The sequence below is a fragment of the Heterodontus francisci genome, chromosome 43 (assembly GCF_036365525.1).
Source record: "Heterodontus francisci isolate sHetFra1 chromosome 43, sHetFra1.hap1, whole genome shotgun sequence".
Classification (NCBI taxonomy): domain Eukaryota; kingdom Metazoa; phylum Chordata; class Chondrichthyes; order Heterodontiformes; family Heterodontidae; genus Heterodontus; species Heterodontus francisci.
The window spans coordinates 12,814,628-12,838,880 of record NC_090413.1 but is presented as its reverse complement, the minus strand read 5'-3'; the positions used below and the strand labels follow the sequence as shown (position 1 = coordinate 12,838,880).

Genomic DNA, 24,253 nt, shown 5'->3' with positions numbered 1-24,253 from the left:
CCAGTAGGACTGTACCCAAGGTTGAGTCAGTGACTCAGAAAGGAGGAGGGAGGAAATGTTATTTTATCAGCACATAGCAGATTGAGTCAAAGGGGGAAGCAAGGAATCATTTGATCACAGTATCAGCTGGGTTCAGTGGGTGGCACTCTCGCCTCGGACTCAGAACATTGTGGGTTCAAGCTTAACTTTAGAGGCCTGAGCACAAAATCCAGGCTGACACTCCCAGTGCAGCACAGGTCAGAGATGCTGTCTTTCAGTCGAGACATTAAACGGAGGCCCGTCTGCCATCTCAGGCCAATGTAAAAGATCCCCGGACACTGTTCGCAGAAACAAGGGCGTTCTCCCCAGTGCCCTGGCTAATATTTATCCCTCAACCAAAGCAAATTAACTGATCATTCATCTCCGCACTGTTTGTAGGACCTTGTCTACATTACATAGTGACTATATTTCTAAAGTATTTCATTGGTTGTAAAGTGATTTGGGAGGGGCTGAGGATGTGAAAGATGTTATATGAATGCAATTCTCTATAACTATGTTTGAAAGATCCGGTTGTCAGTCTCCCCCACTGGCACGGTGTGCTGACCCTGTTGCTAGGACGATCTATATCACATTGCACCATAGTACAGAAAAAGCCAGGTTTTTGCCCACAATTGGCCGGGTACTGAAGTCCTACACTGCCTCAGGCAGCCTCCGACCAGGACCCAACCTTTGAGTCGACAAGGGGCCTGAAATTCAGAGGGGTCCGGCTCCCCGCAGCAGCTCCTCGCCTTCCGTTCCACACGCTGTCACAGGCCTGAGCTCAAGGCTCAATCTGACTGGGGAAGGTAGTGGTAAATGCAACAATAATAGAGGCGAAGCCATAATGAAGGGAGAAAAATCTGTGCAAGGACTTGGCTTCCACCAAAATGGTGACTGGTGGCTTAAAATCCACAGAAGAAAACAGACAAGTCAGCAACTCACGAGATCCACAACCGCTCCTCCCCAGTTCACCCCAGTCTCTTCCACCCGGCTATCAAATCTCTTTCACTCACCCTCTGGTCTCCCACCCACACCCACTATTACCCCAACCCCCACCCCAATAAAATCAAGGGCCCTACTGTCAGCATATCCAGTAAAACCCCATTCGATATCCCACTGAAAAGGAGAGTTAAGACATTGGATAATAAAAGAAAAGTTTGCCACAAGTACCAATTCACTTGAGACACTCAGATATTCACACAAATTTCTCTAGCAACACCAAAATGTCACAGGATGTGGTCGACACTAACCTAAATGGAGACGAGAACACAACGGCTGAAAAAAAAAACAGGCTTCTTCTCGAACTGACTGTGATCATTTCATATCGTAACCAACATATAAAATCCATCAGAAAACTTCATCTAAAAGGTTCAAGTTCACAGACCGTGGCGGTTGGAGGCTGTTCTTACATACCATTCTCCTTCGAATCTCCCATGCCAATGTTAATTAGACCGTCTCAGCTCTCTGCTCACTGTGCCTCTTGCACTCGGCATAGGAAACGTAGCAAACAGAAAAGAAGAAGTGGAGAGGAGGAGACCACAGATCCTAGTTGTTAATGATTTAGTTCTCCACTGGGCGTTGGTGGCCGGCGATAAGAGACTGGCAATGGGTGGCCACACGAGCACAATGTAGATCCAGGAACCCGCACACAACCATCGCAGGGCAGCTATCCCCGTCTGAATCTAGGTCTGTGACATCAGCAACTCTGCAAAGCCAGTGCACTTCCTCCTTTCAAATGCCTGCGAGGCTTTACTCACTGTAGAGTCCTGCCAGTAAAGTCCCATGCATAGAAAAGGGGACATCTACAATGTGAAGAGTAAGGAGGATCTGCGTCGGGACTCTGTACAATCTGGTTTTCCGGAAGATTGGAAACTTTTTGTGCTGACGATATCTTTTCCGCCTTCCCTGCCCTGGCTGTTTGCGTTCATCCCCCGACCCCAACACTGAGCACCCGAGACTTGGTGGCTTGTACCTTGTTCTCAAATCCCCCCCATGGTCTCTCCTCCTCCCTATATCTGCAACCTCCTCCAGTCCTACACGCCTCCGGGATCTCTACATTCCTCCAATTCTGGTCCCTTGCACGTCGCCAATTTTAAAATCTCTCCACCTTTGGCGGCCGTACCTTCAGCTACATGGACCTGAGGTTCTGGAATTCCCTCCCTAAAGCTCTCCGCCTCTCTCCTTTTTGAGACACTCCTTAAAGATCTACCTCTTTTTAAACTAAGCTTTTGCTCGCCTGTCCAAATGTCTCATGTGGCTTGGTATCAATGTTGGTTTGTAATGTTCCTGTGCAGCACATTTTGCTCTGGTCTAAGCTGCTGTATAAATGCAAGCTGTTATTGTCGTGTGACTCAATATTGCAACGGTTACCAAGTGTTGCCTGGGAGTGTCTCGGAGTTAAAGATCAATCTTACTGCGAGCAAAACTGGGGAGAAAAATCGGTGGGGTGGGGGTGTTAAATAAATGTGTGTTTAATTCATTTTTTTTTTAACTTTTCCATTCATTTGTCAAAAAATATTGGAAGTGGAGAGGAATGTTGTTGAAAGCGAGTGGGATTGTTGGAGGGAGGCGGAATCATGGCGGTGGTGGGGGAGGGTTGTGTTGGAGAGGAATTTTTAAGGTTTTTTGCCCCGCATACTTGTCCTTGGTTTTAAATCTGCTTTTTCACTTCTGCCAGGGGATTCTCCGGCCCGTCCATTACAGATAATGTCATCAGGGGACATGCACATCAAGAGTCAGTCCCTCCCTCACTGTTACTTCTCACATGCCCGTACATGATGAAACTTCCAGGATAACGTCCAGTCAGAGCTGGGAAACCCCAAGTGCGTGGTCTAACCTTCAGCAGAGCCATTGGGAAGGGAGCAGCAGGGCTGGTGGCCAGGGGGAGTTTATAAGAGCTACAACAGTTCCAGATCAGATGGCAAGGCTGCCAGCTACAAACTCAATTCAAGGCCCAAAATTAGCTGTTACAACCCCCAAGACTTAACCCACTGGGCCACAGCTCACCAAAGGATTACACGGACCCAGGTGAGTGCATAGTGTATTGGTTACATACAGGACCAATAATCAAGAGAATCTGAATTCAAATCCCACCATTGCAGTTTTAGACTTTGAACCTCGTAAATCTAGAAAAAAGAAGCTTGTTGTAAAAAGCCAACTGGTTCACTAACGTCCTCTAGGGAAGAAAACCTGCCATCCTAACATGGTCTGGTCATTGTGTGACTCCACAGCAACGTCTTCTGAAGTGTCCTAGGAAGACAGCACCTTCTCAAAGACAACTAGGGGTGGACAATCAATGCTGGTATTGCCAGCAATGGCCACATCCTGAAAATGATTTGTTTTTTGAAAAACTATAGCCAGTCAGTGTATGTGTTTTCAGAAATCTCTGACGGAGCGAGACAGAGATAAAGTCAGTGCTGAGCAGACACAAGGTTTCCTGGCAGTTACTATTTACAGAAATGTGCAGTGAAGCCACACTGAGCTGGCAACAGTCACGAGTAGCGAGTGACAAGGAAACATCAATTAACCCATCACACACTCTCCGATATCGGAACCCAGGAACATCTCCACTATACCAAACTGGTATCTCTCTGCTTCCTGTTGAATCAGGAAATTCGCTCCCTTCTCTGTAACAGTCAGTGCACTTCACCGCCGAATTCAGGCCATTTGATATTGCGTTGAGGCGCTATATCAATGCAAACCTTTCTTCCTCGATATTCCTCCATGGTTTCTCCACTCGTCATCACAAAGCTGCCAAGTAAATGTTGAAAAGCCCCCGCTAGGAGGAAGGAGGAAAGGGGGCCAGGGAGGGGGAAAGGGGGAGGGGCCAGAGGGGAAGAAAGGGGAGGGGCTAGAGGGGAAGAAAGGGGGAGGGGTGGGAAGGAGAACTTTTCTCCTTCTGACTCAGAGGCGAGTGCACTGCCAACCAAACCAAGGCTGAGATATAACACCGGAACACAAGCTGCTGATGAACTGAATTACCTGCTCCATTTTAGGAGCAGACTGTAGCAGCCCCAACAATTCACATTCTCATGGCTGGGACAGACGGGGATTCTAAACTCCATGGGGCCCACAGATGCCGCACATCAGCCAATATAAAGCTCACCACCCTTCCTGCAGCACGTGAAACAAGATTTCTTACCTTGCACCATATTTGCCACGGTATCGGCAGCCTCCATGAGGGAGTTGTTAGGATTCAGCGAGGGGTAGCGGCCAATGATGAGTTGCAGTGCCAGCAGCATGGCTGCCAGCCTTTCCTGTACCAGCTCCTGAGCTGCAGGGAGATCAGCTGAAAGAGAAAGTCACACACGTTGATCGCTGAGGGTGATGGTGCAGCAGGAGGGGGAGCCCCAGTGAATATGGGAGGTGGCCAAGACAGAACTGGGACATTCGAGACTGGATGTAACAAAACAAAATGTGAAGAGTCCGGTAAAAAAAAATGTGAAAAACGAAAAATAAATAAGAGTAACTCGTGCCAGTCGACTGCAGTTCATACTTAACCCGTGTTGCTTGAACTTGCACAGTTGTAGGGTTACTGTGACAGGCCATTGATGTACCAGTCCCTGGTTCATTTAGGTCAATGAAAGTACCATTTGAGAGATCAGCCTGCCAGTTTTGACAGGTCTACGTGAGATTCTTCACCCAGGTCTTAATCAGTCCAAAATAAAGAATTACAAGATGCTCAGTTGTGATATCATGGTTTTCAAATTATTAGATAATTTCAGTCCTATTTTGCTTTACACAACACAATCTGTACTGGTGGGTACAGGTCTGTCGTTGTATAACATAGGAACATTCGAATTAGGAGTAGGCCACTCAACCCCTCGAGCCTGCTCCGCCATTCAGTAAGTTCATGGCTGAACTTATTACTTCGCATTTCCACCTACCCCCCCGATAACCTTCCACCCCCTTGCTTATCAAGAATCTATCTACCTCTGCCTTAAAAATATTCAAAGATCTGCTTCCACTGCCTTTTGAGGAAGAGAATTCCAAAGACTCACGACTCTCAGAGAAAAATTTCTCCTCATCTCTGTCTTAAATGGGTGACCCCTTATTTTTAAACAATGACCCCTGGTTCTAGATTCTCCCACAAGGGGAAACATCCTTTCCACATCCACCCTGTCAAGACCCCTCAGCATCCTATATGTTTCAATCAAGTCGCCTTTTACTCTTCTAAATTCCAGCAGATACAAGCCTAGCCTGTCCAATCTTTCCTCATAAGACAGCCTGCCCATTCCAGGTATTAGTCTAGTAAACCTTCTCTGTACTGCCTCCAACACATTTACATCCTTCCTTAAATAAGGAGACCAATACTGTACACTGTACTCCAGATGTGGTTTTACCAATGCCCTGTATAACTGAAGCATAACTTCCCTACTTTTGTATTCAATTCCCCTTGTGATAAACAACAACATTCTATTAGCTTTCCTAATTATGTGCTGTACCTGCATACTAACCTTTTGCGATTCATGCACTAGGACACCCAGATCCCTCTGCATCTCAGAGCTCTGCAATCTCTCACTATTTAAATAATATGCTTTTTAAAAAAAAATTCTTCCTGCCAAAATGGACAATTTCATACTTTCCCACATTATACTCCATTTGCCAGGTCTTTGCCCACTCACTTAACCTATCTACATCCCTTTGTAGTCTCCTTATGCCCTCTTCACAAGTTACTTTCCTACCTATCTTTGTGTCATCAGCAAATTTAACAACCATACCTTTGGTCCCTTCATCTAAGTCATTTATATAAATTATAAAAAATTGAGGCCCCAGCACAGATCCCTGTGGCACACCACTCATTACATCTTGCCAACTAGAAAATGACCCATTTATGCCTTTTCTCTAGCTAATCTTCTATCCATACCAATATGTTACTCCCTACACACATTTTCTGCAATAACCTTCGATGTGGTACTTTATCAAATGCCTTCTGGAAATCTAAGTATAATACATCATCTGGTTCCACTTTATCCACATGTAACTCCCTCAAAGAACTCCAATAAATTGTTAAACATGATTTCCCTTTCACAAAGCCATGTTAACTCTGCCTGATTACCTTGAATTTTTCTAAATGCCCTGCTATAATATCTTTAATAACAGCTTCTAACATTTTCCCTCAGACAGATGTTAAGCTAACTGGCCTGTAGTTTCCTGCTTTCTGTCTCCCTCCCTTTTTGAATAAAGGAGTTACATTCGCTATTTTCCAATCTAACAGAACCTTCCCGAATCTAGGGAATTTTGAAAAATTAAAACTAACGCATCAACTATCTCACTAGCCACTTCTTTTAACACCCTAGGATGAAGTTCATCAGGACCCGGGGACTTGTCAGCCACAGCTCCAACAATTTGTTCAGTACCACTTCCTTGGTGATTATAATTTTCTTGAGTTCCTCCTTCCCTTCCATTTCCTGATTTACAGCTAACGCTGGGATGTTACTTGTATCCTCATTTGTGAAGACCGATGCAAAATATCTGTTCAATTCATCTGCCATCTCCTTATTATCCATTATTAATTCCCCAGACTCACTTTTTATAGGACCAATGCTCACTTTGTTAACTCTGTTCTTTTTTAAAATATCTATAGAAACTCTTACTATCTGTCTTTATATTTCTAGCAAGCTTTCTCTCCTACTCTAATTTTACCTTCCTTATCAATCTTTTAGTCATTCTTTAAAAGCAAAATACTGCGGATGCTGGAAAAGGAGTTCCGAAGAAGGGTCACTGACCCGAAACGTTAACTCTGCTTCTCTTTCCACAGATGCTGCCAGACCTGCTGAGTGAATCCAGCATTTCTTGTTTTTGTTTTAGTCATTCTTTGCTGTTTTTATATTCTGTCCAATCTTCTGACCTGCCTCCCATCTTTGCACAATTATAGGCTTTTTCTTTAAGTTTGATACTATTTTAGTTAACCACGGAAGGCGGGTCCCATCCTTGGAATTTTTCTTTCTCGTTGAAATGTATCTATTCTGTGTATTCTGAAATATCCCCCTAAATGTCTGCCACTGCATCTCTATTGACCTATCCCTTAACCTGGTTTGCCAGTTCCCTTTAGCTAGATCTGCTTTCATGCCCTCATAAATGCCCTTATTCAAGTTTAAAATACTGGTCCTGGACCCACTCTTCTCTCCCTCAAACTCAATGTAAAATTCAATCATATTATGATTGCTGCTACCTAGGGGCACCTTAACAATGAGGTCATTAATTAATCCTATCTCGTTGCACAATACCAGGTCTAGTATAGCCTGCTCTCTGGCTGGCTCCAGAACATATTGTTCAAAGAAATTATCCCAAAAACATTCTATGTTCTCCTCATCTAGGCTACATCTGCCCATCTAATTTTTCCAGTCTATATGTAGGTTAAAATCCCCCATAATTGGATAATTGTTCCCTGAAGGTGGCAACGCAGGTCAATAGAGTGGTCAAGAAGGCCTACGCTGCTTTCCTTCATCGGACGGGATATTGAGTACAAGAGTTGGCAGGTCATGTTACAGTTGTATAAGACTTCGGTTCGGCCACATTTGGACTACTGCGTGCAGTTCTGGTCGCCACATTACCAAAAGGATGTAGATGCTTTGGAGAGGGTGCGGAGCAGGTTCACCAGGATGTTGCCTGGTATGGAGGGCGCTAGCTATGAAGAGAGGTTGAGTAGATTAGGATTATTTTCATTAGAAAGATGGAGGTTGAGGGGGGACCTGATTGAGGTGTACAAAATCATGAGAGGTATAGACAGGGTGGATAGCAAGATGCTTTTTCCCCAGAGTGGGGGATTCAATTACTAGGGGTCACGAGTTCAAAGTGAGAGGGGAAAAGTTTAGGGGGGATATGCGTGGAAAGTTCTTTACGCAGAGGGTGGTGGGTGCCTGGAATGTGTTGCCAGCGGAGGTGGTAGACGCGGGCACGATAGCGTCTTTTAAGATGTATCTAGACAGATATATGAATGGGCAGGAAGCAAAGAGATACAGACCCTTAGAAAATAGGCGACATGTTTAGATAGAGGATCTGGATCGGCGCAGGCTTGGAGGGCCGAAGGGCCTGTTCCTGTGCTGTAATTTTCTTTTCTTTATAATTATCACTGTACCTTTCTGACAAGCTGCCATTATTTCTTCCTTTATACCCCGTCCTACAGTGTGGTTAATGTTAGGAGGCCTGTACACCACTCCCACAAGTGACTTCTTGCCTTTACGATTTCTCATCTCTACCCAAACTGCTTCTACATCCTGGTCTCCTGAACTTAGGTCATCCCTCTCTATTGCGTTAATACCATCATTAATTAACAGAGTTACCCCTCCATCTTTTCCTAGCTTCCTGTCCTTCCTAAATGCCATGTACCCTTCAATATTCAGGTCCCACTCGATATCGTCCTGCAGCCATGTCTCTGTAATGGCTATCAGATCATAATTATTTATTTCTATTTATGCATTCAGATACAGAGCCTTTAGGTGTGTCCTTTTATTATTTCTGTAACCTCTAGCCTTATCTGTTGATTTACTCTTAGATTTGTACACTCTGTCCCTTCCTGTCATGGTCTGTTCATCATTTCCCATATTAATATCTTTCTCTCTTGCCTCGTCTCTACTCCTTGATTTACCATATCTTCCCAAATTTGATCCGTTGCCCCCACTGTTCAGTTTAAAACCTTCTCTACCTCCCTAGTTATGCAGCTCGCTAGAACACTGGCCCCAGCACGGTTCAGGTATAGACCGTCCCAACGCTACAGCCACCACTTTCCCCAGTACTGGTGCCAGTGCCCCACGAACCGGAACCCACTTCTACCACACCAGTCTTTGAGCCACACATTAATTTCTCTAATCTTATTTGCCCTATGCCAATTTGCACATGGCTCAGGTAATAATCCAGAGATTATTACCTTTGCGGTTCTGCTTCTTAATTTGGTGCCCAGTTCCTCATACTGACTATGCAAAACCTCTTTCCTTGCCCTGCCGATGTCATTGGTACCTACATGGACCACGATGACTGGATCCTCCCCCTCCCACTGTAACTTCCTCTCCAGCCCTGAGCAGATGTCTCGAACCCTGGCACCGGGCAGACAACACAGCCCTCTGGACACTCGCTCTTTGCTGCAGAGAACAGCCCCAATCCCCCTAACTATACTGTCCCCTACTACCACTACATTCCTTTTTTCTTCCTCTACTTGAATGGCTTCCTGTACCATAGTGCCATGGTCAGGTTGCTCATGCATCCTGCAGACCCCACTCTCATCCAAACAAGCTCAAACCTGTTGAACAATCGTAAAGGGAAGCTCCTGCACTCCTGCCCTCTGGGTCCCCTTACCTGCCTCAACTGCAACTACACTCTCCTGTCCCTGACCACAGACCAAATCAGAACACCCTATCCTAAGGGTTGTGAAAGCCTCTGGTACAAAAGGTCCAGGTAATTTTCCCCCTCCCTGATTTGTCGCAGTTTCTGCTGCTCGGACTCCAGTTCAATGACTCTGAGCCGAAGCTCTTCGAGCCGCAAACGCTTACAGCAGACGTGTTTGCCCTGGATCACATTGGCATCCAGGAGTTCCCACATGCTGCAGGCATGACACATCACCTCTCCTGCCATCCTTAATGTGTTTTAATTGAATTAATTATTTTATTCAATTTATTTTATTTTCCTTTTTTTAAATATATTTTATTAAGCTTACCACCAGTTCTTTTACTATTTTAACACTGGGGTACAGTACTGGCAGGGACAGGTCTGTCACTGTAGAACACTGGGGTACAGTACTGGCAGGGACAGGCCTGTCACTGTATAACACTGGGGTACAGTACTGGTGGGTACAGGTCTGTCACTGTATAATACTTGGGGTACAGTACTGGCGGAGACAGGTCTGTCACTGTATAACACTGGGGTACAGTACTGGTGGGGACAGGTCTGTCACTGTATAACACTGGGGTACAGTACTGGCGGGTACAGGTCTGTCACTGTATAACACTGGGGTACAGTACTGGCAGGGACAGGTCTGTCACTGTATAACACTGGGGTACAGTACTGGCAGGGACAGGTCTGTCACTGTATAACACTGGGGTACAGTACTGGCAGGGACAGGTCTGTCACTGTATAACACTGGGGTACAGTACTGGCAGGGACAGGTCTGTCACTGTATAACACTGGGGTACAGTACTGGTGGGGACAGGTCTGTCACTGTATAACACTGGGGTACAGTACTGGTGGGTACAGGTCTGTCACTGCATAACACTGGGGTCCAGTACTGGTGGGGACAGGTCTGTCACCGTATAACACTGGGGTACAGTACTGTTGGGTACAGGTCTGTCACTGTATAACACTGGGGTACAGTACTGGCGGGTACAGGTCTGACTGTATAACACTGGGGTACAGTACTGGCAGGGACAGGTCTGTCACTGTATAACACTGGGGTACAGTACTGGTGGGTACAGGTCTGTCACTGTATAACACTGGGGTACAGTACTGTTGGTGACAGTTCTGTCACCGTATAACACTGGGGTACAGTACTGGTGGGTACAGGTCTGTCACTGTATAACACTGGGGTACAGTACTGGTGGGTACAGGTCTGTCACTGTATAACACTGGGGTACAGTACTGGCAGGGACAGGTCTGTCACTGTATAACACTGGGGTACAGTACTGGTGGGGACAGGTCTGTCACTGTATAACACTGGGGTACAGTACTGGCAGGGACAGGTCTGTCACTGTATAACACTGGGGTACAGTACTGGCAGGGACAGGTCTGTCACTGTGTAACACTGGGGTACAGTACTGGTGGGGACAGGTCTGTCTCTGTATAACACTGGGGTACAGTACTGGTGGGTACAGGTCTGACTGTATAACACTGGGGTACAGTACTGGCAGGGACAGGTCTGTCACTGTATAACACTGGGGTACAGTACTGGCGGGTACAGGTCTGTCACTGTATAACACTGGGGTACAGTACTGTTGGGGACAGGTCTGACTGTATAACACTGGGGTACAGTACTGGTGGGTACAGGTCTGTCACTGTATAACACTGGGGTACAGTACTGGCGGATACAGGTCTGTCACTGTATAACACTGGGGTACAGTACTGGCGGATACAGGTCTGTCACTGTATAACACTTGGGGTACAGTACTGGTGGGGACAGTTCTGTCACTGTATAACACTGGGGTACAGTACTGGTGGGTACAGGTCTGTCACTGTATAACACTGGGGTACAGTACTGGTGGGTACAGGTCTGTCACTGTATAACACTGGGGTACAGTACTGGTGGGTACAGGTCTGTCACTGTATAACACTGGGGTACAGTACTGGTGGGTACAGGTCTGTCACTGTATAACACTGGGGTACAGTACTGGTGGGTACAGGTCTGTCACTGTATAACACTGGGGTACAGTACTGGTGGGTACAGGTCTGTCACTGTATAACACTGGGGTACAGTACTGGTGGGGACAGTTCTGTCTCCGTATAACACTGGGGTACAGTGCTGGTGGGTACTGGTCTGTCACTGTATTACACTGGGGTACAGTCCTGGTGGGTACAGGTCTGTCACTGTATAACACTGGGGTACAGTACTGGTGGGTACAGGTCTGTCACTGTATAACACTGGGGTACAGTACTGGTGGGGGCAGGTCTGTCACTGTATAACACTGGGGACAGGTCTGTCACTGTATAACACTGGGGTACAGTACTGGTGGGTACAGGTCTGTCACTGTATTACACTGGGGTACAGTACTGGTGGGTACAGGTCTGTCACTGTATAACACTGGGGTACAGTACTGGTGGGGGCAGGTCTGTCACTGTATAACACTGGGGACAGGTCTGTCACTGTATAACACTGGGGTGCATACTGGTGGGTACAGGTTAGTTCCTCCATAACCATAAATACACCTTCATATCACAACCCTAGGTATGGAAAGACAGAATCTCTCGCTATGCTGCTGGGTGTTTTTTCACTATTGCAATGGGCACAGTAGTAAAAAATTCATGCTTAATGTTAAACCTCATCGAAACTGCTGCAGTGAAACTGAGTGACAGCTCGCGTTTAAATCTGCAGCGCCTACCTTCCATGTGAAGAGCATCCTTAAACTGACCCAGAGTATCTGCAAAGTCCCTGACCACCTCTGTCAGCTCTGCGATTCCTGGGCCAGCGGACTGACCACGGGGCTCCCAAGTCTCCGCAGATGTCTGGTCGACTCTGGTAGTCTTCACCAAACTCCCTTCCATCTCTTTCCACTGCTCCACCCCAGGAGACAGAACGAGTATCACATAAGCAGCAGAGAGTTGGCAAAGGAGCACATCTAGAGATGCAGTCCTCAGGCATGACACACCTTGATCACAATTGCCAGTCCCATTGAAAATTCCTCAAAGCCACAACCATGAGCAAGTCCCAACACCTTCCAACAGCGACTCCTTCACCTGTTCTGACTTCAAATCTTCAAAGGGACTTTAATGTATTAAAACAGTTTCACTCTTTCACAAGAGCTCAACACTTGCACATTGAAGAGTCGTTTTTTTTTAAGTTAAGGAGCATTGGAATCCCCAGCTCCAGCCAAACACCTGCCAAAAAGCTTCTAAACTTTGCCACTCTTATTTTTTCCAATATTTTCCTCGACAGAGGCGCAGCCCCGAACTTGTTAGTGAGTTTCCCCAAAGTTTCAATCACATGGAACACTTTGCAAAGTTTGAACCCTGCATTTCCTCAAAGCTCGTCTCTTATTTAATCCACTGCACGTTTCCCCTCTTCCCAGAGTTGCATTCCTCTCTCTCCCTCTCCACCGGCAGCTACTTTAAAATAGGTGCGCACCAGCAAGCCCACACTCACACTACTTGCCTTTAATTAAAGGGAAAGGCGCTTCCCACTCCTCGCACATTGAGCCGACGCTTTTGGAAGCACTGCTGCCCCCTGCTGTCCGGCTGCAGCAACTTCCGACCGTTTCCTCATTAAAGAGAGTCAGCCAGCCACAACCAATGCTCAGCCTTGATTGCCAAAGACCCCAGTCCTTTAATGTTCTTTCATCAGAATGGGCAAAGGTTAGAAATGTAATAGGTTTTAAGCAAATAAAGCGGGGGTGGGGCAAGAGATAATAAAAGGGAAATAAAAGCAAAATACTGCAGATGCTGAAAATCTGAAACATAAACAAGAAATGCTGGAAATACTCAGCAGATCTGGCAGCATCTGTGGAGCCAGTTCTGAAGAAGGGTCACTGACCTGAAACGTTAACTCTGCTTCTCTCTCCACAGATGCTGCCAGACCTGCTGAGTATTTCCCGCATTTCTTGTTTATGTTTCAGATTTCCAGCATCTGCAGTATTTTGCTTTTATTTCCTTTAATGCTCTTATTTTAAAGGGGGGAACTGTAATGGGGTTCAGTGCCCCTGGGCTAGCGAGGAGGAAAATCAGTCAAAGTTCCCCCCACTGCCGATCACTATCCAATGACACTCTGCCGGAAAGCCCATGTGCAAATGTCAGTCGGCATGCCAACTCTCCACGATTGCCCTGGAGGCTCCAGGAATGACAGGTGCATTGTCTGGACACTGCAGTGAGAAACCTGGGAGAAAAATCATGGGGAGAATTTTTTTTTAAATAGTACTTTTTATTCATTTTCTTTAAACTTTCATTAATTAGATGTTAAAATATTGGCCATTGGGATAAACACTGTTTGACTGACAAGACAACAATCATCCAATTAGGAAGCTCTGTTTGCTTTCCGATTGGGTGAGGGAGGGTGGGGCACCGCAAGGATGGACATGTCAGACGACCAATGGGGGCAGAGCAGTTGGAGGCCGGAGGTCACGTGATGAAACCTCCAGGAATAGGTCCAATCAGAGTTTGTAATCTCAGATGTTAAATAAAGGTAGTGAACAGATTAAAAGGATTATGGAGTGCAGGAGTGAAGAGGGAATGAGAAATTTGTGCGTGACCGTGGTTATATCACAGAGTAGCATGTGCAGTTTTAGGCCCTTTATAGAAAGGTCATTAAAACCATTGAGAGTAAGATCCAGTCTGTTTCCAGTGATTGCACAGTATACAATGAAGGGACATAGATATAAAATTAAATGAAAGAGATTTGGGACGGAGATCAGGAGATTTACACAGAGGGGTTTGTGAGGCTGCAGAATTCCCAACTGGAGTTAGTGATTGAAGCAAAGATTGTGTCAACATCTAAGAATAAGTCAGATAGGTGGGTGAAGGAAGGGGAGCATATAGGGATACGGGAGTGGGGCAGGTAGATGGGGTTAGGATACTGTTCATGTATCACAGACTGGTTAGATTAAATAGTCTGCTTTTGTGTTGTAATTCTATATCATTCTACATCGAGCATACAGCATAAATTGACCAGGCTGAATGGGATACTATAGCAATAAGACTTGAGATACTGTGATAATTTCTACTGGAGCAGGGAAGGCCAAGAGAAAATTTCATAAAGGGTTTTAAACTTATAAAGGGGGTTGTTACAGTCAGAGTAACAGACTATTTCCTCCTTTGGTTAGGGAGTGGAAGATGACAGATCATCAATTTAACATGATCATTGAGTGAGCAGAGGAATCAGGGGAAAATCCTTTCACAAAGTGTCGTTAAAGCATGGGGTTGAAGGATATGGGGAGAAGTTGGGTAGGTGGTTTGAGGGATCTGGGAGAGGACAGGTAAGTGGATTTGATGGATAAAGTGAGCCGATGGGGTTAAGGGATATGGTGAGAACCATAGAAAAATTACAGCACAGAAGGAGGACATTCAGCCCATCGTGTCTGCGTGACTGAAAGATCTAGCCACCCAATCTAATCCCACCTTCCAACACCTGGTCCATAGCCTTGCAGGTTACAGCACTTCAGGTGCATGACTTGGTATCTTTTAAATGAGTTGAGGGTTTCTGCCTCCACCACCGTTCCTTGAGCGAATTCCATCCTCTGGGTGAAAAGGTTTTTCCTCGTGTTCCCTCTAATCCTTCTACCAATCACCTTAAATCTGTGCCCTCTGGTAATTGACCTCTCCGCTAAGGGAAACAGGTCCTTCCTGTCTACTCTATATAGGCCCCTCATAATTTTAGTTTAGTTTAGTTTAGAGATACAGCACTGAAACAGGCCCTTCAGCCTACCAAGTCTGTGCCGACCATCAACCACCCATTTATACTAATCCTACACTAATCCTGGCGGGCAGCCATAAAGACAGGGCTAAATTGTGGCGAGTCGAAGAGACTTAGTAGTTGGCAGGAAAAAAGACAGAGGCGCAAGGGGAGAGCCAACTGTGCAACAGCCCCAACAAACAAATTTCTCTGCAGCACCTGTGGAAGAGCCTGTCACTCCAGAATTGGCCTTTATAGCCACTCCAGGCGCTGCTTCACAAACCACTGACCACCTCCAGGCGCGTATCCATTGTCTCTCGAGATAAGGAGGCCCAAAAGAAAAAGAAAGAACACTAATCCCATATTCCTACCACATCCCCACATCACCTACCTACACTAGGGGCAATTTATAATGGCCAATTTACCTAACAACCTGCAAATCTTTGGCTATGGGAGGAAACCTGAGCACCCGGCGAAAACCCACGCGGTCACAGGGAGAACTTGCAAACTCCGCACAGGCAGTACCCAGAATTGAACCCAGGTCACTGGAGCCGTGAGGCTGCGGTGCTAACTACTGTGCCGCCCTGTATTCTATACATCGGCCAATAAAGGAAAGCATTCGATATGCCTTCTTCACCTGTCTGCCATCTACCTGTCCTGCCATCTTCAGGGACCTGTGGACATGCACTCCAAGGTCTCTCACTTCTTCTACCCCTCTCAATATCCTCCCATTTATTGTGTATTCCCTTGCTTTATTTGCCCTCCCCAAATGCATTACCTCACACTTCTCTGGATTGAATTCCATTTGCCACTTTTCCACCCATTGATATTAAACCATTGATATCATTCTGGAGTCTACAGCTATCCACTTCACTATCAACTACATGGTCAATTTTTTGTCATCAGCAAATTTCTCAATCATGCCTCCCACAATTAAGTCCAAATCATGAATATATTCCACAAACAGCAAGGGACCCAACACTGAGACCTGTGGAACGCCACTGGAAACAGCTTTCCATTCGCAAAAACATCCGTGGATTAGCCTATCCCTCACACCCTTTTTAAACAATCGTATAAAGTTCGCAGACCTCCAATCATCAGGCACCTCGCCCATATCCAGTGAGGATTTGAAGATGATCCTCAGAGCATTCATTATTTCCTCCCTGGCTTCCTTTAACAACCTGGGATGCAATCCATCTGGCCCTGGCGATTTATCCACTTTCAAGGCTGTCACACCCTCTAGTACTTACTCTCTCATTATGCTTATCATATCTAATATTTCACACTCCTCCTCTTTTACTACAATGCCTGTATCATCCCTCTCCTTTCTGAAGACAGAGACAAAAAACTCATTAAAAACCCTGCCCAAATCTTCTGCATCCACGTGTAAGTTCCCTTGTACATCTCTGATAGGCCCTACCCTTTCCTTAGTTATCCTCTTGCTCATAACGTACTGATAAAACATCTTTGGGTTTTCCTTGATTTTATCTGCCAATAGTTTTTCATGTCCTCTCTTTGCTTTTCTAATTTCTTTTTTTTACTTCACCTCTGCACTTTCTATACTACTCAAGGCTTTCTAAAGTATCAAGTTTTTTGTGAGTGTCACAAGCTTTCTTTTTCTGCTTTAACTTACCCTGTAAGCTTCTAGATAACCAGGGGGCTCTAGATTTGCCCATACCACCCTTTATCTTTGTGGGGACATGTCTACACTGTGCCTGTAGTATCTCGCTTTTGAATGCCTCCCATTAGTTTGCCACTGATTTTACTTCAAGTAGCTGTATCCAGTCCACTTTCGCCAGATCACCTCTCAGTTTTGTAAAATTTGCCTTCCCCCAATTTAGAACTTTTACTCCTGTTTTATCTTTGTCCTTTTCCATGATTATGCTAAAACTAACTGTATTATGGTCACTATCTCCAAAATGGTCACCCACTGTTACTTCATCCACTTGCCCAGTTTCATTACCGAAGACTAAATGTAGAATTGCGCCCCCTCTCATTGAGCTTGTCACGTGCTGGCTAAAAAAGTTCTCTTGAATGTAGTTCAAGAATTTTGTGCCCTCTGTGCCCTTCACACTGTTTGTATCCCAGTTGATATTAAGGTAGTTGAAATCCCCAACTATTATTGCCCTACAGTTTTTGCTGTCAGAAATTTGCCACATATTTGTTCTTCTATCTCCCTCTCACTATATGGGGGTCTATGGTACACTCCTAGTAAGGTGACTGTCCCTTTTTTATTTCTGAGCTCCACCCATATGGCCTCATTTGATGACCATTTAGCATATCATCCCTCCTCAAAGCTGTTATTAATTCCCAAACAAATAATGCTACACCCCCTCCTTTTTTATCCCCCTCTCTATCCCACCTGAAAACTCTATATCCAGGGATGTTGAGCTGCCATTCTTGCCCCTCTTTAAGCCACGTTTCCGTTACAGCAATAATAATAGTGAGCAAATGGGATTGAGGGATATGGTGAGTAGATGGTGAGTCTGGGGATCTGTCAATATTGGTAAGCTTGTTGAGCCAAATGGATCTTCCTGTTCCTATAATCTGTTCTGCTCCGTGTTCACTCCAGATTGTAAGGAGTTGCCACGAGGCTCTATTTCAGCAGAGACTGACTGGGTGGCACCAGACATTCCTCAAACAACCACTTCCAATTATAAGAGGAGGGGTGGCATTCTGTCTGATAGTGGAGGCTATTGGCAGGTTTGCCCGTCAGGCCCAGTAATAGCAAGGCAGAGAGGTGAACATCACTCTTCTCTGGCATTGATGCCCCAGCGGCAGTGGAGAAAGTCTGCACAGAAATGGGGTACATACTTATAAAGAGCTTGTTTACAATCACACTACAAACAGCCGATAAAGAAACTCTTTCCTGCCCATTCCCTGATATTCAATTATTAGTGAGGATACTTCAAGTCTTCAGAAGAAGGAATTTTCCTCCACACAAGATCAGATGGCAGGTTGTTCAACCGGGAACTCCTCTTTGCTGACGAGGCTGCATTAACATCCCACACAGAAGAGTGTCTGCAGAGACTCATCGACAGGATTGTGGCTGCCTGCAATGAACTTGGCCTAACCATCAGCCTCACGAAAACGAACATCATGGGACAGGACGTCAGAAATGCTCCATCCATCAATATCGGTAACCACGCTCTGGAAGTGGTTGAAGAGTTCACCTACCTAGGCTCAACTATCACCAGTAACCTGTCTCTCGATGCAGAAATCAACAAGCGCATGGGAAAGGCATCCGCTGCTATGTCCAGACTGGCCAAGAGCGTGTGGGAAAATGGCGCACTGACACGGAACACAAAAGTCCGAGTGTATCAAGCCTGTGTCCTCAGTACCTTGCTCTCCAGCAGCGAGGCCTGGACAACGTATGTCAGCCAAGAGCGACATCTCAACTCATTCCATCTTCGCTGCCTCCAGAGAATCCTTGGCATCAGGTGGCAGGACCGTATCTCCAATGCAGAAGTCCTCGAGGCGGCCAACATCCCCAGCTTATACACCCTACTGAGCCAGCGGCGCTTGAGATGGCTTGGCCATGTGAGCCGCATGGAAGATGGCAGGATCCCCAAGGACACATTGTACATCGAGCTCGTCACTGCTATCAGACCCTCCGGCCGTCCATGCCTCCGCTTTAAAGACGTCTGCAAACATGACATGAAGTCCTGGCGGACAGCCATAAAGACGGGGCTAAAGAGCGGCTAGTCAAAGAGACTTAGCAGTTGGCAGGAAAAAAGACAGAAGTGCAAGGAGAGAGCCAACTGTGTAACAGCCCCGACAACCAATTATATCTGCCGCGCCCGTGGAAGAGTCTGTCACTCTAGAATTGGCCTTTATAGCCACTCCAGGCGCTGCTCCACAAACCACTGACCACCTCTGGGCACTTACCCATTGTCTCTCGAGACAAGAAGGCCAGAGAAGAAGTGAGGATACTTTCAGCAACATAGGAGGAGGCCATTCAGACCCTTGAGGCATTCAATTAGATCAAGGCTGATCCGTTTCTGAACTCCATTGGCTCCATATCCCCTAATATCATTTACCCAACAAAAATCTATTGATCTCAATGCAATTGTTCCCCAGAGTTCACAGCCCTTTGGAACAGAGAGTTCCAAATATCCGGTACCCTTTGTGTGGATAAAGTGCTTCCTGATTTCACTCCTGAATGGCTCAGTGCTAATTTTAAGATTTACTCCTCCTATTACAGAATCATAGAAGGGCTACAACACAGAAGGAGGCCATTCAGCCCATCGAGCCTGTACCAGCTCTCTGCAAGAGCAAAGTAAAAGCAAAATACTGCAGATGCTGGAAATCTGAAACAAAAACAAGAAACGCTGGAAATACTCAGCAGGTCTGGCAGCATCTGTGGAGAGAGAAGCAGAGTTAACGTTTCAGGTCAGTGACCCTTCTTCAGAACTGGCAGATATAAGAAAAGAAAAATGTTTTTAGCAAGTAAAGCGGGGGGGTGGGGGGGTGTTGTGCGGGGGCATGAGATAACAAAAGAGGTGTTGATAGGTGAGTTTTGGTAGACACTTTGGCAAGATGCTCCACAGATGCTGCCAGATCTGCTGAGTATTTCCAGCATTTCTTGTTTTTATTTCAAATTTCCAGCATCCGCAGTATTTTGCTTTTATTTTAGTGTTTAATTCACTGCCACTTCTGTTCCAGGAATGCCTACCTTGGAGAAGTTCTGCTCTTCTCTCTGACGGGATTTTCGTTTGTCTCTTTTACGTTGTTCACCTTCATTGCTTTCTATTTCTCTCCTGGTGTTTGATAAAGTGTCTACCAAAACTCGCCTATCAACACCTTCTCTTTTGTTATCTCTTGCCAACCCCGCTTATCATCAGTAAAGTGATGGAAGGTGTCATTGACAGTGCTATCAAGTGGCACTTGCTTAGCAATAACCTGCTCAGTAACACTCAGTTTGGGTTCCACCAGGGCCATTCGGCTCCTGACCTCATTACAGCCTTGGCCCAAACATGGACAAAAGAGCTGAACTCAAGAAGTGAGGTGAGAGTGATTGCCCTTGACATCAAGGCAGCATTTGACCGAGTATGCCATCAAGGAGCCCTAGCAAAACTGGAGTCAATGGGAATCAGGGGAAAACACTCCGCTGGTTGGAGTCATACCCAGCACAAAGGAAGATGGTTGTGGTTTTTGAAGGTCAATCATTTCAGCTCCAGGACATCACTGCAGGAGTTCCTTAGGCTAGTGTCCTAGGCCCAAGCATCTTCAGCTGCTTCATCAATGACCTTCCTTCCATAAGCAGCAAGTCCTGGACAATATCCAGGCTTGGGCTGATAAGTGGCAAGTAACATTCACGCCACACAAGTGCCAGGCAATGACCATCTCCAGTATGAGAGCATTTGACCATCTCCCCTTGACATTCAATGGCATTATGATCGCTGTATCCTGAACTATCAACATCCTAGGGGTTACCATTGACCAGAAACTGAACTGGAGTAGCCATATAAATACCATGGCTACAAGAGCAGGTCAGAGGCTAGGAATCCTGAGGCGAGTAACTCACCTCCTGACTCCCCAAAGCCTGTCCACCACCTACAAGGCACAAGTCAGGAGTGTGATGGAATACTCTCCACTTGCTTGGATGGGTGCAGCTCCAATAACACTAAAGAAGCTCGACACCATCCGCTTGATTGGCACCCCATCCACAAACATTCACTCCCTCCACCACTGACGCATAGTAGCAGCAGTGTGTACCATCTACAAGATGCACTACAGCAACACATCAAGGCTCCTTAGACAGTACCTTCCAAACCCAAGACCTCTACCACCTAGAACGACAAGGGCAGCAGATGCATGGGAAGACCACCACCTGCAAGTTCCCCTCCAAGTCACACACCATCCTGACTTGGAACTATATCACCGTTCCTTCACTGTCGCTGGATCAAAATCCTGGAACTCCTTTCCTAACAGTACTGTGAATGTACCTCTCCCACATAGACCGCAGCGGTTCAAGAAGGCAGCTCACCACAACCTTTTCAAGGGTAATTAGGATGAGCAATAAATGCTGGCCTAGCCAGTGTCACCCACATCCCATGAATGAATAATAACAAAAAAACAAGGAGCCAGGGGCTCTGAAGACGCAAACTCCAGTTGAAGTTTTTCGTACCTGGAAACAAAGGAAGGCCCAGATGATTTTGCTATGGCCAGATTTATGGACTCTGAATATTGTTAAAGGCAAACAACGATTGAATTTTGACTCTGGATAAATTCAACGGACTTTCCTAAGTCTGAGAGACTGTAAGAAAGAGCGGAAGAAAGAGAAGGGGAGAAAACAATTGCTCTCAGATCCCCAGTACAACAAAAGGCTAAGATGTGAACCCGGTTTGAAGGCACGAGGTTTGCGGAAGAAAAAGACCAACGAGGTCACCGGGGATTGCCTTATTCACGGAAGTCTGGATCGAATTTGCTTGGAGGAAGTGAGCAAAAAGGCCATTGGCTTTGTTAAGGACACTGGGAGATTCAACCAATTTGAAATGAGAGGCATTTGGGACTTTTAACTGCAGGATACCTTTGGGCTGAAAAAACTGTAATGTATAAACGTGGTGTGGGGTTTTCGAGTGTTAATGAGTTCATGGGAAATACCTTTCTCTGTAGTTGAGTGTATTAGCTACCCCTCAAGGACTGCAGCAGTTCAAGAATGCAGCTCACCACCACCTTCTCAAGGGTAATTAGGGATGTGCAATAAATGCCGGCTGTGCCAGTGATGCTCACAACCCAAGAACGAATTGTTCCTGTTCCCTCGATTGTATTCGCACTAAACTGCAGATCACCCAAATTCCTCTCCCGGTCCTCATGTTAGCAAATATTGTAAACGGTTCTCTCTCTTCATTTGCAGGGGTCGCCAACACATCTGTACATGGACACCAGGGTCTGTGGTAAAAACGTTTGAGGTCCGTGACTGGTAATTTTAGGGATGAGAAATTTCCAATTGGCTTCTTCTTTTCGACCAGACCGGCTTTAAAAAAAAATCGGAACTTGCTAGTCAGCTGACAGGTGCTGGGAGCGGGAACAGCAGTTTCCAAACTTCGGGCAGCTTCATGGTTTTCTGGCGGACCAGTCATTGATGAAGTAGCTGAAGATGGTTGGGCCTAGGACACGACCCTGAGGAACTCCTGCAGTGATGTCCTGGAGCTCAGATGATTGACCTCCAACAACCACAACCATCTTCCTTTGTACTTGGTATGACTCCAACCAACTGAGAGTTTTCCCCCTGATTCCCATTGATTCCAGTTTTGCTAGGGCTCCTTGATGCCATATTCGGTCAAATGCTGCCTTGATGTCAAGAGCAGTCACTCACCTCACCTCTTGAGTTCAGCTCTTTTGTCCATGTTTGGACCAAGGCTATAATGAGGTCAGAAGCCAAATGGCCCTGGTGGAACCCAAACTGAGCGTAACTGAGCGGATTATTGCTGAGCAAGTGCTGCTTGATGGCACTGTCGACGACACCTTCCATCACTTTGCTGATGATTGAGAGTACAGCGATGGAGTGTAATTGGCTGGATTAGATTTGTCCTATTTTTTGTGGACAGGGCACACCTTGGCAATTTTCCACATTGTTGTGGAAATGCTGGTGTTGTAGTTGTACTGGAACAACTTGACAAGGGGTGCAGCTAGTTCCGGAGCACAAGTCTTCTGTACTACAGCTGGATGCTGTCAGGGCCCATATTAATGAACGAGGAGAGGCGGTTGCGTGCTCAGGGGTTGAGTGGGTTGAGATGGGGAGAAAGCTGAAGGAAAACAATATTCTAGATGCAGGGGGTGCGGGGGGGGGGGGGGAAGATTTGGGGCACAGACCTGAAACTCATTTCTCTACGAAGGAGAATGTGAAGCTCCTACACCGCTGCACCATTGCACCCCTGAAAAATCTCGTGGTTAGTGCTCCCAAAGGCTCTCTTTGTACCCTTTTCCAAGTAAAACATAGAATTACATTAAATATACAGCAGAGTAAAGGCCATTTGGCCCAACCAGTCCATGCCTTACTTCATGCACTACTTGAGTCTCCTTCCAACTTTCATCATCTAACTCCATCAGCAAAGCCTACTATTCCTTTCTCCATCATGTGTTTTTCTAATTTCCTCTTAAATGCATCTATATTATTCACCTCATCCTCTCCCCTGTGGTAGCAATTCTCACTACTCTCTGGGCGGAGAAGTTTCTTCTGAATTCCCTATTTTATTTCTTGGTGACTGTCTTATATGGATGGCCTTTAGTTTTGTTCTTCTCCACATCGAAATACTGTGTCTACTCTATCAAAACCTTTCATACTTTTAAAGACCTTTATTAGGTCACCCCTTAGCCTCCTTTTTTCCAAACAAAAGAGATGCAGACTGTTCACTCTTTCCTGCTAGCTATAACCTCTCAGTTCTGATATCATTCCAGTAATTTTTTTGCAACCTCTCCACCCTCTGTATCTTATTTATAATACGGTGACCAGAACAACATGAAAGGTGCGATGCAAGTTTATCATAATTTCCCTCCTTTTTATATCTATCGCTCCAGAAATGAGCCCTGGTCCTTGTTTTTCTTTAAATGCTTGTTAACCAGCATCTCTACTTTTAGTGATTTGTGGATTTGGATTCCGAGATGGCTCCACCCAATTTAGATTCATATTTTTCAGGCAATATGTGATCTCCTTATTTTTCTTACCAAAATGTTAATGGCTGCGTTTGCTGACAATGCAACTACTGGGTAGCGCAGTACTGGCACATGTGCAAATGCAGCCTCACCCACCGAAACGTCACTGTCTGCAGCAGCTGCCAGTAATAAAGATGGCACTGCTCAATTTGTCACAAAAGAAAAATTGAATGCAAACCTCCTCACCCCTCATGGCTTCGATCGCCGTTTCCATCCCCACAACAGTACCCTCTCACGATCGCTGCTCCTGCTCCTCGCTCCCTCCTGCGATCGCCGCCTCAATCATCGCATTCAGTTTCCTGCTGCCTACGCCTCATTGCTTACTGCTCCATCCCACCATTCTCTCCCGCGCCTGACTGATCGCCGTCCCTCTCACTGCTCACTATCCACCTTGCCGAACAGAGAAATGGCGGGGGAGAGGGGCGGGCGAGTGTCGTGCTAGCAGCGAGGCGGGAAACAAGCGGCGTGGGAGGGAACAGCGGGAGGGAGCGGGGAAGATAAGCAGCGATTGAGGGCACTTTCCAGAACTCGGGTTGCAGGCAGATGCCTCTTTGC

At 46.1% G+C, this 24,253-nt stretch overlaps 1 protein-coding gene and 1 long non-coding RNA gene across 5 annotated transcripts in view; one reads left to right on the top strand and one right to left on the bottom strand.

Moving 5' to 3' along the window:
- Positions 1 to 12,753, bottom strand: part of gmip (GEM interacting protein) — a 98,911-nt gene extending 86,158 nt beyond the window's left edge. For 3 of the 4 annotated variants that reach the window (XM_068020921.1, XM_068020922.1, XM_068020923.1), the window contains exons 1-2: positions 12,042 to 12,753; positions 4,160 to 4,306 (exon numbers count right to left, since the gene is read on the bottom strand). In XM_068020921.1, coding sequence (XP_067877022.1) covers positions 4,160 to 4,306; positions 12,042 to 12,204 — 310 coding nt within the window. In that variant the 5' untranslated portion in view covers positions 12,205 to 12,753. Of the gene's footprint in view, positions 1 to 1,431; positions 1,933 to 4,159; positions 4,307 to 12,041 lie in introns of those variants that run through there. The other variant, XM_068020924.1, reaches the window with a different exon arrangement.
- Positions 1,404 to 19,426, top strand: LOC137355608 (uncharacterized). The gene is made up of 3 exons (XR_010970950.1): positions 1,404 to 1,704; positions 2,696 to 3,045; positions 19,245 to 19,426. It is a non-coding gene; the product is annotated as an uncharacterized lncRNA (long non-coding RNA).
- The last annotated feature ends 4,827 nt before the right edge of the window (positions 19,427 to 24,253 follow it).